The sequence below is a fragment of the Uloborus diversus genome, chromosome 8 (assembly GCF_026930045.1).
Source record: "Uloborus diversus isolate 005 chromosome 8, Udiv.v.3.1, whole genome shotgun sequence".
Classification (NCBI taxonomy): Eukaryota; Metazoa; Arthropoda; class Arachnida; order Araneae; family Uloboridae; genus Uloborus; species Uloborus diversus.
The window spans coordinates 84724383-84741223 of NC_072738.1; the positions used below are offsets into that span (position 1 = coordinate 84724383).

The following is a 16841-nucleotide window of genomic DNA, read 5'->3' on the forward strand; positions in this document are numbered from 1 at the left end:
TTTTTGGCTCCAGTGCAAGAGGTATTTTTCGCTGCAAATCTAAACAAAAAGAACCAAAACGTCTATTCACATAGGGTTGCCATAAAATAAAATTATTTACACCAAAAATGAGACAACCATCGGATTTTGATCTGGCATTTTTGGCAGCTATGATAGCATAACAACTCCAATGCTGACTGACAACTTCAATGTAGAACATTCAACCATCGTTTATGAACTCAAAAAACTTGGAAAGGTATGAAAAATAGTTGGGTTGGCCCCCCATGAACTCAGCAACAATAGTAAGAGCCTGATAATTATGGTCCAACCAGATACTAAGTTTACTACATTATTACACAAAGCGTTGAATACTTTAACGTAAAAAATATAAAACGATTTGAATATTTTAGATCTATTTTGCCTTGTTGGTATTTATGTATTCATGCCACCGCAGCAGAAGTTGTGCTAATGTGCCAATAACAAGCAATCATTTGGCATGTTTGTTGTTCGCATTCACACACAGTTATCTTTTGGATTCCTTGTTTCCTTGTTTGGGCAACAAAGAAAACTGCCAAATATTATAAAAAACCCCAAATCTGCAGCTTTGGTGTCGTTAATACATAAGTATCGTCTTTTTAAAGTAACAAGTGAAGTATAAACAAATTTTTACTACATTGAATTTAAAATTGCACAGTTTAATGTAATTCTATTTTGCAATTTGCTTTTTCGATTGTTATATTTAGATGGATGCGGATTTGTATGATGAGTTTGGGAACTACATTGGTCCCCAACTTGATTCAGATTCTGAAGATGAAGAGGAAATGTATGATAGGCAAGAACCGGACTCCACGGATTATAATGAGGTAAAGTTTCCTTTATTTTTTCAACACAAAAGTAATGATCAATTAATGTAATTTCTAATATTTTAATTTTCTTTAAAAAAGTTTTTTTCTGTGTTTGGTGTAGAACTTGACACATTTCAAATCTTAGCAATTGTTTTTCATTTTATTTAATGCAACCATGTTGGGTCAAAATTAGATAAAAATTACTTGTTTGGCAGTATCATGCATTACTTTGTCTATTGTGAGGATTTGATTCATTAAAGCGACTGACTCAATTACCAGGTGCTCATTGTGTCTCATACTCCATTGCAGAAGACTTACACAATTGCAATTTGCCACACCCTCGAACAGAAAAATTTATTATAACCGGAACTTTTAGGAATTTATTGCTTTTCTTGTAAGTATTAACAGCTCGGGAATTTCAATTGTGTTACATCCAAGCTGAGTCAAGCTAGGTTATTCTTTTTTCTTAGCATTGATTGAAAGCATTTTGGATGTTGGGTAAATTTGAGATCTCAAATGATAAAATTATACATAAGTCCAAAAAATGTGAAATTTGCTTAAATTTAGGGGGTTTTTTTTTTCAGAGTTTTTAACTTTTTAAAAAATTTTGACGATCATATTGGTTGATATAAATGTTAAATATATTAGATCAATAAACTCTTTAGACCCATTTCTCATCATTTAAATTTTAATCAGATGAGATAGTGGTGTGAACAAAAAAGTTTTATCGATGCCCATTTGGCAAGGTTGGTATTGCATCTCATTTTCAATGATTTTTTTACCATTAAATATTATTAATTTAGGATGAAACTATGGAGGAAGGCCAAGACGAAGATGAAGTGCCACAAATGCAAATAGTATTGCATGAGGATAAGAAGTACTATCCATCTGCTGAAGAAGTTTATGGACCTGATGTGGAAACTATTGTTCAGGAGGAAGATACTCAAGCTTTAACTGGTCGGTTTATGTTAAGATGGCTTTTAAACAATTTATCAAGTCTTTTTAAAAAGTTTTTGATAGAAGAGTAACCTTTAAAAATATAAAGGAAAGGAATAAACATGATTTTAACTTTCATGAAATTATCCAAAATAGCCCAATTTTGTTAAAGCTTGATTTTTTTGGAACCTTCCCACATTGTGAAGAATTTTTCTAACCTAGTTTATGATCTTAAGGTTGTTCAATATTTTTCTGTAGTTAAGCTTCCATTTTTATAATTTGCCTATTTTATTTTTTTGTTTGAACTGTTAATGTAATTATGAATTTGTTAATAATTTTTTTTCCAGCACATAATGTATTGCAATTTATTAGTTAGCAATTTCATTTCAGAAAAAAAATATTCTAACCGGATTTTTTAAAGAAATTTATTACTTATTGGCTTTTTTAAGCACTTTTATTATACTTGGCCTGATTGTCACGGAGAAATCTGAGACCTGGTTTTGCTTATATCTCTGCAACTAAATCACTTAGAGACTTCGGGATTTCACTAAATGATTTGCTTAATCTTAAAATACAAATTAATGCTGAAAAATTACAATTCTAAGATAAAATTATGATTTCAGTTAGGATGGAAAACATCAAATTTTATGTAATTTCCCTATTAAATGTTTAAATATAAAACCCATTGTTAAATATTGTTGCCTTGATAATGATCATAATTAAATTAGCAAGCATAAATCCTAGAGATTAACAAGGACTTAATTTTATTACCAACTGCTTAAAGTTTCAGACAAGTATATTGGTTTTTCCCTTTTAGTACAGGGCATTTATATGAATAAATAAGGTGAAGTTTCGTGAGGGTAAAACTATTCTATTTCTGAAATACATTTACACTAAAAAGAATAAAATAATAGATTTTTTTTTAAAATACCAAGCACTTTTCATAATGCACTCAAAAGGACAAAATAACTTTTCTGGCTCAGAAAGGACAATTTAAGAATTCCTGTAGTTTCCGAAAATTCCAAGAAAATGGCACCACAAGCGAAGAAAAGTGCGATTCAAGTCATTTCAAACCAAAAGCACTCAAAGTTATGATTGAAAGCTAGATAAGGATAATAAATTCTCTTCATAACTTGGGCTGCACTTTTCTTTGTTTGTAGTGTCATTTTCTTGGAATTTTCGGAAACTACAGAAATTCTTAACTTGTCCTTTCTGAGCCAGAAAAGTTATTTTGTCCTTTTGAGTACATTATGAAAAGTGCTTGGTATATTTTAAAAAATTATGTTATTTGTAGATATTCATGCAATAAATTTTGTGCTCTAAATATCATTTTGTTATGTTTGTGTTGTTAATTTGCTGTTTTTACTATTTAAGTTTTCTACTGTTCATCCTCTATGCTTTTATCAGATAACTTGACATCCAAAAGCTCACTTTTCTGCATTGAAAAGGGGGTTCCTTGAAACTGTGGAACACACGTCTGCAGTATCTCTGCAAATTTGGGCAATTTAATGTTGTTATATGTTTTTTTAATTGTGTGCTATGTGTAATCTAAAAGAAGTGGTGCTGCAGAAAGTTTGACCCTCGACTTTGGGTTCACTCTCCTATAATTAAAAAGTAACCATATTTCATTCCGCCAACTACCTTTCTTGGCAAACTTAGGCAGTGTTCAAGTTAAAAAGGTTTTCGAGATTTATTAAGTAAGCATGCTATGGAAGAAGGTACATATGTGTGTTCTTCTGAGTTAAAAGTGAAATATACTTCCTAAATCCTAACATATGTTTTTGTTTTGATGTTTCAGAACCTATCATTGCTCCCGTCAAAAGAAAGAAATTTTCACATGCAGAGCAGGATTTGCCAACAACGAAATACAATTTGGAGTAAGTAGTGCATGAGTAATAGATATATTCAGTATTTTTAGAAGAAAGGATCATTTTTGGTGTGTTTTTTCTACTAATCGTAATAAATATTATACTATGTTTATTATTAAAGTATATAGTAATATAGTAGTAAATAAACCTTGCAAAAATATTTCACTAGAGTGAAGCACCGTTTATATGTTTTTGAAAGGACTTTATGAAAGAAGCATATAAATAAAAAAACGTATAATAGGTGTACGTTAATGTGTATTAGACTTTGCACGGATCAATTTAAAACTGTATAATTGATAAAAACGCATAAAACAGAAACATATAAATGGTGCTTCACTGTATTTATGTGTCAATTGTAGTGTATAAAATTCAGATCTTAGTTTTCTTAGATATCTACCACAAAGCTATAAAATGTCTTACTTGAAATGAAATCATCCTCCATTGTTTTGTTTTTTTATTTTGAGATAAAATATGATTTGAAACCAAATATTTCAAACACTCTATCTTTCCCTCCCTTATTCAGTTCTTCTTCACTGATCCTAGTTTAACCCTAGAATGAGATATGCTTTCATTAAATTCTGCATTATTTCAATTCAAAAGTATGTTTTTGTCACACAACAATGCTTTGGTTCAAATATGTGTTCTTTTATAAAATTATCTTACAACTTGTATGCAGAGACGTATGAAAACCAGATCCTGGAAACATGTTTGCTTGCTAAGGAGTATTTAAAGTTATACATAATTTTCTTGTAACAAGAAGTAAGCTATATAAACAAAACAAATAATATATGTATATATATGAGAAGTGGCTATTAAATAACGAGACTGATGCTGCTACAGAAGACCATGCATGCGCCAAATCTGAATGACCCACAGCTGTGCAGCGTAAAGCCTCCTCTTTCGATTGCAGCGTCTCCCATGTTTTTAGAGAAATCAGTCTGGCCGTAACCATTATTTGTGTTAGAGGTGTTTGTTTCATTTTCTCGGAAAACCTGATAAGTGTAATATTGAACCTACGAATTATCATGAAATTTCACATGAAACTTGGTAAACCGCTACTAAAACTTATCGTTTATTAAAAGAAGTTAATGTCTATGAATGTTTATCACTTGCCAAGTTTTTGAGTGGTTCAAGCATTTCCTAAGATGGCCAAGATGCCAAGAAGAGGTTAGAGGTGGTGACCGCCTGGTTCGTCCTTCCATGTCAAAAACACGAAATTATTGAAATCTAATCTTGAATCAATCAACATTACTACCATGAGTGCTTGCTCAACTCCCTGGAAAAGTAAGGAAAAAATGACCCGAATTGTGGAAGAACAAGTCGTGGGTGCTCCATCAAGACAATGCGCTGACATATTCCGCATTGTCTGTCAAGACGTTTTTAGCCAAATACAACATTCTAGTTTTCGACGATCCGCTTTACTCCCCTGACCTGGCATCATGTGACTTTTATCTATTCCTCAAGGTCAAATTCACATTAAAAAGAACGAGACATCAAAGGAGAGATTTCAGTCTGTTGAAACTGAAAGAAAAAGCGGCAAGCGTTATGCAAGAGCTCCCAGAACAAGACTTTCAGCTCTGTTTCGAACAATAAAAAATTCAGATTGAGCATTGCAAGGATAGAGGAGGGGTGTATATTGAAGGTGATAAGAACTAAATATGTAAAAATTTAAAATGACATGTTTTACAGCAATAGTATCGTTATTTAATAGCCACACCTCGTATATGTATGTACAGGTATAGGACAAAATAATAGGAACACGTGTGCAAAAATGAAGATCTTTTATTAATAAAAGATTGAGCCTCCCTTTGCCTGAATAACAGCTTGTATTGGACATGGGACTGACGAATAAAGGTCTTGAACTTAGTTCGTTAGAATTTGCACCCATTCCTTGTGCAAGACCACCTCGAGTTCAGAAAGAATGCATGGAGGAGGAAACCGCGCACGGACTTCATTCTAAAAAAAAATTGACAAAGACTGAATGATATTCAAATCAGTGGACTGGGGACACCACATTACATGTTCCACTTCATTGTCATGCTCATGTAACCATGTTTGAACACAGTGGTGCTTGTAAATAGGGGCGTTCTCGTTTTGGAACACCAGACGTCCTCCCTGAAGGAGAATCTGGAGCATAGGAGGAAGATGATCGGCGAAAATGATTCAATAATGTTCACAAATGATTCTCCTCCCCCTCAAGGCAACAAGCCCAAATCCACGGAAAGATATTGCACCCCACAATATAGAACCTCCTCCATGCTTCACGGTAGGAACCAGGCTGTCAATATGATATGCTTCTGCCGGTGTTCACCAGACGAACACACAGATAGTGTAAGTGATGAGTCGTCAGATCATATGGCTTGTTCCCATTGCACTTTTGACTAGTTTACTCTGTCTTGAATGTGGGCAGCATACGACTCCCATTGAATAATTTTTATTGATACTGGGTTCTGAAGGTTTGTGCTTATTTCAGACATTATCTGTGGCAGTGTAATCTTGTGTTTTCAGGGGACAATCCTCTTCAACACTCGTTTATCATAATCCTTTAACTTTGCCTTTTGCTTACTGTTGTGCTTCGCAGAAGACACTTTCCCCAGATTTGTATAGGCTATCATAACCCTTGATAAAGTGATCCATGAAACATCCATAAGAATGGATGTTCCGGGCACTGATGCTACAGTGAGACGAGCTCCAATAACAATGCCTTTTTTGACGTCGGAGAGGTCGGACATAATCACGCTTTGCTAAATGCAGAATTTTTCCATGCTACCCTCACACTACCAAATGCTTGATTCATACCTTCCCTATCACCACCACTTGGTGGCAAAATGTTGCAACATGTTTCGATCGTTTGTTGGGCGGTCGAAAAAAGACTCAACTGGGTGTTCCTGTTATTTTGTCTTACACCTGTATGTTCCCTATACAAATCCAGTTTACATAAGATCTCGACCAAATTTGACAGGGACCCAAAAATGGTATTTCTCTAATATGAGGGCGAAATATCCATAGAAACCCCTGATTTTTTCTGCATCAGATAAAATTTGCTCCAATGTTCCAAGAATGAATTATTACTGTTTTTAACTAATTTCATGTTAAAGTGTAGGTTAGCCTTCATTTAAAAATTCATTGTTGATCATGGTCATTGTTCAACAATACTTTCATTAAATTTAGTAGTGTGAAGAAAATCATTGAGAAGAAAGATCTGTTGCCATTATTTTCTTGAATATGAAGAAAAAAAATTCTGGATTTTGTTTTGAGTCTTACTGTAATCAACGGATTTAAAATGTTTCATTTTCGGTTATTTTTTCCCAATCTGTCGGAAAATTCTACAGATTTTTTTGTTCAAGCCTGTTGAACATGCATCATTTGATATAACTTTTGTTTTTGAGGTAGACCGTGCAAAGCCAAGCGAAAAATTAAGAAAAAAAAAACCCTGGCCTTGACTGCCTCACCTCATACTAAATTGAAAATTTGCGGGCTAGAACACATATAAAATCTAATATGTTTTCATTTTTTCAAGATAACATGGGAAAACACAGAAAAGGAAAGGTAATCACAACTAAAGTTTTGTTAGTAGCGAAGGCAGGATCAAGAAGAATAATTTCAAACCGTTTTAAAAGCATTGCTTACTAAAGTTCTTTATAGTGTTTTATTTGTTATCAAATAGTCCGATAAAAATTTAATTTCTTGATCTTTCTCTCATTGTCTGTTGGGATTGAAATCATTACTATTTATGTGAATAAAGATAAATTGTATGTAAAACTTACTAAAATGGGTTGTAATTCTAGTTCTATATTACATAAAAGTTCCAAATGAACTTCGTCATATGCTCTTTTAATTGGTACTCATATTTTAAATTAGTGTTCATTACTGCCGAAATTGCAAACTTGTGCTAATTCGGTTTTTAATTAATATTACATGTAAATAAAGGCTTACAAAGATGAGACCTAGGCAGGCCCTTCATTTAAGGGGGGGGGGGGGTCAATTTCCCCCCTTCCCTGGGTTTGAAAAATTAATGCTTTTACTTAAAGTTTGCATAGTTTTTAATGTTTTCTAATAAAATTTATATTGTGTACATACCATTCCCCCCCCCCCCCTCTTCTGGAAAAAATTGAAATGATGGGCCTATACTTAGGTGAGAATACTCTCAAACAAGTCCCCCTTTAAAGACAAAAAGTATTATAGAAATCAGTTCATCCATTTTTAGGAGTTGTGATGCCACAGACAGACACATCAAGCTTATAATCCTCTTTGTTTTTGCACTGGGGTAGTAAAGTTGTGTAATAAAAACAGTACCGATCTTTGTACTAAAACAGAGGCAGTAAAGTTAGACAACATAAATAAAAGTAAATTAAATGGATAAAATGGGAGTTAAAACCAATCACTTGTTTCAAAACTGACAGACTGACTCTTTGCGTCAGTGCATAAAAGGTATTTGCGGTTAGTTATGTTAAAGGTAGACAGATTAACTTTGATTTCCTTTTACTTTGTTTAGCAAACATTTAATTATTTCTTCCATCCTTTCTTCTTTTTTTTTTAAGCGTAATATTCTCTTACATTTTCCTATTTTATTGCTTATGAACTCCTGTTTCTTACCTCTTTTCTGAAAGCAATTGTTCTTTATTACTTTTAGTTATGGTTTCTCACTTTGCTACTCATATGAATTTTTAATTAAAGTTATTATAATTTTTAAAATTAGTTCAAATAATTATGTTTGTTATAGGTTCTTGGCTGATTTAATGGATAATACAGACTTAATAAGAAATGTTGCTCTGATTGGTCATCTTCATCATGGAAAAGTAAGCTAACAAAATGTGTTTTGTACGAATATTGAAATCAATATAATATACAGTGAAGCATTGTTCAGACTTGCCAACTTTCCGGATTAAGCCCGGTAATGCCGGATTTTTGCCTCATCTTCCGGGTTACCGGTTTTTTGTGATTTTTTTCCGGAATTCCTCTAATTTTCCCGTTGGTAATCAAAAGAACGTGTACAGATTCGAATTGTCTTCCGTTGTGGACGGCGACTTTCCTTTCCCTACCGCCAATCTGCAATTGGTCACCCTTCTAACGGTCGCTATTCAACATTATGTCATGGATCGCTCTGTGCGGCGCCAAACTCAACACTCAGCAGGGTGGTTTGAGATGTTTGTCATCGTGCCAAGTAACGTGTTCGTGCGTGCTTGCTACTTTGCTTACATTAGCTACTGCAGACAGCGGAGTGCGTAGGCAATGGATGTTAAGAAAGCTTCGGGAAAGTTTTGAATTTTGATGGAACTTCACGATGTCTGGAAGAAAATATAATTCTATCTTTAACAAGTCTTAGAGTGTTGATCATCCATTCGTTATAGAATCAAGACATTTTCATTGGTAGAAGCACAGAAAAAATAGTTTCTGGTTTGGCTCCATCAAAGAAGATTAAATTTTTCTCAAGTGTTAGAGCATTTTATGTGTCATCATATGATTACATCATTCAAAAATTTCCAATTGATGATGAAATATTTATAAATGCTGAAGTAGCAAATTTAAATCAAATAGAAACAGCATCATTTTCTAATATACGTTTTTTTGTAGATAAGTTTCCATGTATCTGCTTAAAAGCTATTGATGCTCCTAATGAGGATGAAGCTTTAGATACACTTCAGGCTGAATTTTGTAGTCTTCAGCTGGAAGAGATTCCTAAAGAAATATTAGAAGAGTAAAGAGCCGACACTCAATGGTGTTTAATATCTGATTTTAAAAATGATGATGTTGCTCTTAAATTTCTACATTTATCAAAAATCATGCTCATGATACTAACTATTCCGCATAGCAACGCTGAGTGTGAAAGGATTTTCAACTATATAACTAAAGTCTGCACAAAATTTAGATCTAGTATGTCGAGAGAAACTATAGAAAATTTACTGATAAACAAATCAAATCAAATGGGTCACTGCTGTGATCAGAAATTTGACTCTGACTTTTTAAGAAGAGCGAAATCATGCACTGCAATTGCATTAAATAAAAATTAAAGAATTATTCAAATATGTATGGTAAAATATTATTCTAGAATAGCCATAATTATTATTAATCAAGATGTTAATAAAATATATATTTAATTAAGAACAACAATCAATGGAATGTATTCAATCATATTAGGGATGTCTCAATAAATTAACTCCAGTAAATATTACAGAATTTGTTTCCTTAGTATCAATTCAATTTTGTTGTAATATGTGTTGGTCACAATTTTTTAGTATTCATTGGAATAGTTGCAGGATTTTCTCATGTAAATTGCAGGATTTTCCATTTTTCAAGGTTGGCAGGTCTGATTGTTTATGCATTTTTGAATGGATTGCTTTAAAGTGCATAAATAAAAACACCTATAATAGGTATACATTAATGTGTATTAGACTCTGCAGGGACCAATTTAAAAAATGAAGAATGGATAAAAACATATAAATGAGAAACATATAAATGGTGCTTCACTGTGTATGGCCAAAATTAAAAGTCAATACAGTCAAGCATTAACATACCAGTTAAAAGTATCCTCTTCATAATGATTTAAATTACAATTATCTTGACTATATGAAATTCAAATTTTGTATTCTTTGTCAATTCGAAACAGCAAAGAACTAATGCATGGACATTTTAAAAAGGGTATTAATCCCCTCTTTCATATAAAAATTTGATTTGCAATATTATTGATATTAAAACTTTTAATTTCATTTAAGTTGACATTTTTTTCAGACTTCTTTTGTTGATTGCCTGATAGAGCAAACTCATCCTGATATGAGAGCCAGGGAAGGTTCAAATGTAAGGATCTGTTAATTTGTTTAGTGTCAGTCATATTTAAAAACTAATGGTTTTGATCTAATAGAGTTTGTTTACTTTTTAGCTACGATATACGGATACACTGTATACAGAACAAGAGGTAAATCTTTCACTAACTATTAATTTTTTTTAATTAGCTACTTTTTACATTTAGTTGTGTTTTATTATTTTTCTTTTCATAGCGAGGAGTAAGCATTAAAGCTACACCCGTAACTTTCGTTTTACCAGACTTGAAAGGAAAATCATATCTGATGAATGTTTTTGATACACCGGGTAATTTCTTTCCTCTTCTATTATTAGTGTTTAATACATCTTGCAATGCATGATATTGTTTTATATAATATACTGTCGACCCCGCTTAATCAAATATCGTCGGTTCCAAGAAAAATTATTCGATAAACGGGGAAATTTTATTCACCTTTCTCAGTCGAAAACATTTGTCTGAATTGTAATAATAAGAAATAAAAAGCCATATACAGGAAATAATTTACGTTATTGTTAAAAGTTTTTGAAATAAGCTAAATAAGCAACAAATAGTTCAATAGTTAATATTTAAATTACACGTAGGTATGAAAATTATAAAAAGTAACCTACAACTTGAGTTATGAAATCATTCTTTTGGCACCTATCTTCAGTGCGTTATGTTTTGAAAAATTCCATAATAGGGGATTGCTTGGTCAAGGTCTTTTGGGAACATTTTTCTGACTCCTTTTCCCTCTCCTTGTTTACCGTATCTTACATTTAATTTTATCAATTTATCATTGTCTAAAATGTGTATATTTATTTATGTCATTTCATGTACTTATCGACTGTACTATTTTTTTTCTTTTTGTAATGAGAAAGACAAAATAAATTTGATTGAATAGTGGAAAAGTTTTGATGGAATATGAATGTTGTTATTCTTGCCCATTATCAGCAATAAATATTATTTTACATTTTTTGTCAATAGTTGTTCTTACTTAATTTCTTTGTAATTTATTCAAAAACATTTCAAAACATAAATATTTGCGATAGCTGATTAATTAATATTATTCGATTATCCGGGGAAATTATTCGATTAAGCGGGGATCTTTAACATTGCGTCTATGGAGAAGCATTCAGTTCCGGGAGGTTTTATTCATATAAGCGGGGTATTCGTTTATCTGTTACCCGATTAATCGGGGCTGAAAGTATAGTAAAATGATTTTGGGATGGATGATTTTGAAAATATTAATGTATTATTTTTTCCCTTTAAAAATAACCAGGCCATGTGAATTTCTCAGATGAAGTGACAGCAGCAATTAGACTTTGTGATGGCATTGTGTTATTTGTGGATGCTGCTGAAGGGGTGAGTTCTCTCTCTCTCTCTCTCTCTTTCTTTTTTTGATAAAATATTTTTACTGTTTTTTTTTACTGAAATATATTTTCTTGAAATAGTGGTATTTCCAAATGGAAAAATTAATGTATGGGGAATTTAATCTTCCTTTCACATTATTAAGGGAAACTGAAAGTTTACTTTGTATTGTACAAATATTGCATGTTGTTATATATATATATATATATATATTATAAATATTCATTTTTTAAATTTATTTTTTAATGCTGAAAAATAAGTTATATTCTCAACCTTTTGTACGCACAGGTATTACATGCATTCAACTCTGTTTTTCATTTTTATATTCATTGAATTTTTATAAATTTTAAATTTAATAAATTTTTATTTTAGTATGATTATTCTAATGACAAATTGTTCATATCCTAAAACCAAAGTTTTCTTGCTTTAAAATTTAATTTTGAGTTCAGGCTTTATGTGCAAAATAATGTGGAGAACTCTTAATTAATAGGCATTGCTTTTATTTTCCAGGTAATGTTAAACACTGAAAGATTATTAAAGCATGCAGTTCAAGAAAAGCTAGCAATATGTATATGTATCAACAAAATTGATAGACTTATGCTGGAATTGAAGTTGCCCCCTCAAGATGCATATTATAAACTGAGACATATTGTTGAAGAAATCAATGGACTGCTAAGGTAATATTTCATTCTAATTGGAAAGTTCTCTAAGCCTAAGTTTGTTAATTGTATTATTTAATTTTTATATCTTTTTCACAAAAATGTAGCATATTTCATTTAAAAAGAACCTTTCTATGCTATTGTGCTTATTAAAGTGCTTTGGAGTAAATGTGTTATTGTAAAATCCTTTCTTTCTCCAGGAAAGTAACTTTGTAAATTGGGGTGTAAAACATAATCAAAGATTAAATGTTGTGCCACTGTCAGATAGTGTCGAGTGTTTCTCATTCTCATACACATAAAATGGTTCCTATGCCTTGTTTTTATAAAACAATTGAATTTTCAGCTTGTACTCTGACGAAAATGAGACAATTTCAGTATCTCCACTTCTTGGGAATGTCTGCTTTGCTAGCTCGCAGTATAGCTTGTGCTTCACATTACGATCATTTGCTCTTATGTATTCTCAAACTTATGGTGGAATCAGTGTCCCAGACTTTGCAAAACGTCTCTGGGGTGATATATATTTCAACAGTAAAACGTAAGTATTTGTTTATTGCATTCTTTGTAACATAAATTTTTTCTACTTTTGATATGTATGCTTGCATTGTATGTCTGAGCAAAATATATCAAGTTCATATATATATAAATTATAAGCTTTATTATTAAAGAATAATTTTCTGTTAAATTATATTTTTTTTTATTTACATTGAAAGTTAATAATTTTATGTAGACAAGGTTTTTGATGCATACAAATATTGTAAATTTTGTTAATATTTTAAACCATCAGGATTGGTATAAGGTTAAAATGAAGTCCAACTCTAGGCCCAAAGATAACTTTGGTTATGGGGATCAGTCACTGCTTTAAAAATTGAGGGGGTAAGATTGTTCTTTTTTTTAGCATGTTATCTCACATTCATCAAGTTGGCTGGTAGATTTCTTGGTTTACTCCTGCTCAATATGATCTATATTGTTTATAAGTACAATTTACAGCGAAACTTTTTTTATGTTTGTCTGAGGTTAGTATGGTGAATTTACAACCAGACTATTATAACTTGAATTTTTCTAGTGATCTTCAATGGCCTGAAACCCATAATTGAAAGTTAAATGTAATGCAGTTTTATTTTTCAATTATTCTAACCTTGTCCACTGTATATTATTTACACTAGGATATTCTTTGATGAAATATTTAATGTTATCCAAAGGAACAAAGTCATTGATTTCAGCACTTGCAGCTTTTTCTACTGAAAATGTAATGGTTTGTTTGAATGAAAGATCGTTAGAAACAATGTTTTTTAATTCGTTTAGCAATTTTTTAAATTAGTGATGTATTCTATTTTCTATCTCCATTGCCCTAGTAAATTTACAAATCTGCTTAAATGAAATGTAATGATAAAGGTCAAACAACCTTTAATTTGCAAATATTTTTGTGTTCAAATATATCAGCCTACAGACTATTTTTACCCATAGTGTGTTAGATGCACTTTAATTGTGTTATGGGAATTGACTAAAGTTATGAATCATGATGCTTCCAAATATACTTTTTAAGCTTGATTCCTACAAAGTAAAGAATAAAAGAAAGGTCATGTTGTGGCACAATAAACATGTTAAACTCTAATAATTTACAGCCTGATGCAACTCTTTCATAGTTCTGACTAACAGAGGCAGAGAAAAAAAAATTACATCATTTACAAAAATTCACATTTTAAAGAATTTCTCAAGAAACATGAGAAGAATTGTTCTTGTAACTTTTTTCACACAAAAGGTATGCTTTAGCAGACATATTTCAATAAAAATTAAATCACCCATACTTTTAGGGGACCAGCAACCAATTGATGAAACCAAAAATGGTTTTTGTTCATCCTTCATTGCAAATTGCTTGATCGTTAATTGTTAACGATCAAGCAATTTGCAATTGTTTATAACAATTTGCAATGCTTGTCTGCATTATTTAGTGCATTTCACGATAAAAACAGAGTATTTTTGAACTATCCCTGACGATTTGTTGCCTATCCCAGCAATATGTGCCATGAAAATGCAAACAAAATTAATATTTTTGAATGAAATACTTAATCTTCCTGAATATAAATGATACTTTCACAAAAATTAAAAAACTCTATAGTACATAGTAAGTAAATTTTGCTGAAATTTACAGCTTATTCTCGGCTATTTACGATGATGATCAAAACACGTTTCTGGTTTTTTCAATTTGTTGCTGGTTCCCTAAATGAAATAGTTGAAGACAAACGATGCATATAAGCCAAGCCTAAAATTTGAGTTTTTATTCTGATCCTCTTCATACCTAAGTCAATGTTGCAGGTGGCTTAGATTGTAGGCCACTGGAGGATTTCATCAAAAAAATATTCATAGCCTGTACTATATTTCACCAAATTTTTCAGGTCATTGATTTTTTTTTCTTCTTTGAGTTGATCTTGATCTTTCCAGATGGAGGTGCAATCACTATTGAGAGCTCTGTAGAATATTTTTTGAGTGAATGTTGAGGAGTTTAAACCATCAATAAATTGCTTAGTAACCACTTTCCTAGGTTAGTGTTGTTGTAATAAAACTCTTTGCAAGTTTATACTTTAAAAGGGAACCCTATTTTTCTTTCAAATTCACTCTCCCAGAAGTTTCTTCATTATAAAAATGAAACAAGAACCCAAACAAACACAAAATTTGCTGCAGAAAGCCACTATGTGATTTCACTTGACGGGTTTCTGCAATAAACAGAGATTTCAAGACAAAATAAAACCCATTAAAGCTTCCCCCCCCCCCAAAAAAAGGACTTATATTTGACATGTTTTTGTATGAGGCATTGTGCCTAAAGTTGGCCGTTCATAATCTATAATGTCATTTTTGAAAAAAATGTCAGTTGACTGGTTTCTGAAATAAATGGTTCAATTATAGCCAAGTTATGCGTGCCTCAAATTTAGAGCTTTTGTGAACCTTTTTAAATTGCTTGCCGCAGATTGTTGGTTGTTGAACCCTTCTGTATATGCTGTGTAATTATTGTGAAGACTTAATGTTGTTGTGTATAAAGAAGTATGAATGGCCTTAATTTTTGAGGGATAAAATTAAACATAATGATTTTTTTTTCTACCCTTGTCTGGTGATTTCTGATTATATCTTGTGGTTTCAAAGAGAGAATGTGTTATTTCATTCTGTATGAAAATTTTCTATTTTGATGTAAATTATTTTCTACTTTCATTATGCATTTTTTTTTCTAAGAACTGTTATAGCATTTTAAAAACTTATATTTAGGCGGAAGTTCACGAAAAAGCCACCTCATAGCTCTGTTCAAAGAAGTTTCGTGGAATTCATTTTAGAGCCTCTCTATAAGCTGTTTGCTCAGGTAGGATGCCCTTTCGATCAATAAAATATTTAACACTTGATTAGATAATGAAACTGCAGATATAGTGTTGTTTATTATTATAATGTGTTGAATGATGTACAACAAATCATTGAAAAAATAATAATAATGATTGCACATCATGATATTAACCAAGAAAGAATTTTGCTCTTCACTTTTTAAGTGGCAAAATCCTCATCCATTAAAAATGTTTTTCAGGGGGTGATTGTGTTTCGGTTATTCACCTCAATTCTGTTATAATTATTATTTTGTTTTAATACCGGAAATGCAGTATGTTCACTACGCTTTTATCTACCCGCCTCAGTTTTTTTTTCTCTTTTTTTTTCACTTGTTTTAGCCTACTGCAAGTGTTTGAAATAACTCTTATTGTGTACACCTGATAAAATGCAGTTCTAAAATTATTTTACTTTAGTTATTTCTTTTATTTGTCAGTTCTTTTACCTTTGATACCTTCATTTTTTTAAATATGATCTATTTACATCCAGTATAGAAATCTAATTTTTCTTGTATTTGATATTTACTGTGCTTTATTTCGAGGTAAATTAGTAAAATTCCTTTGATTTTCTATGGAAATCATAAATTAAAAATTTCTAAACAAAATCCTTTGTCAAAGGGTGTCAAACATCAAAAAGTTTAATACTGAATAATTGCTTTAATTATACTTTTATATATTTAATAATTTTTAGCATAGACATATTAAGATACAATTTTGAAATAGTTTTTTACTTGAATAAATTCTCTTTTTTACCTTTTTTATACTTTCGATACCTTCATATTGAAAATTGCGATCTCTTTGCATCTGCAAATGGAATTGAATTTTTCTTATTTTTGATCTGTACTATACTTTATTATGAAGCAAATAATTAAATATTATTGAGATCATAAATGAGAAGTTTTAATAAAAAAGTCAAATGCTGATTCACTGGCTTAGTTTGATTTTTGCTCCAATTACTTTAAGTTTTATAATATACGAGGGACCGTTCAGAAAGTAAGTTCCATTTTTGAATAAAAAAAGAACAAACACAGGTACAGCAATGAAATTTA

The 16841-nt window shown here is 31.3% G+C and overlaps 1 protein-coding gene across 1 annotated transcript in view; it reads left to right on the forward strand.

The window, feature by feature from the left end:
- The window catches only part of LOC129228195 (116 kDa U5 small nuclear ribonucleoprotein component-like), a 52764-nt gene that overhangs the window by 642 nt on the left and 35281 nt on the right, over positions 1-16841 (forward strand). Inside the window, exons 2-12 of the mRNA XM_054862863.1 lie at positions 723-842; positions 1628-1781; positions 3559-3637; positions 8352-8427; positions 10358-10423; positions 10506-10541; positions 10624-10714; positions 11686-11768; positions 12285-12451; positions 12777-12968; positions 15689-15779. Of these exons, the coding sequence (XP_054718838.1) occupies positions 723-842; positions 1628-1781; positions 3559-3637; positions 8352-8427; positions 10358-10423; positions 10506-10541; positions 10624-10714; positions 11686-11768; positions 12285-12451; positions 12777-12968; positions 15689-15779 (1155 nt within the window). The remainder of the gene's footprint in view (positions 1-722; positions 843-1627; positions 1782-3558; positions 3638-8351; positions 8428-10357; positions 10424-10505; positions 10542-10623; positions 10715-11685; positions 11769-12284; positions 12452-12776; positions 12969-15688; positions 15780-16841) is intronic.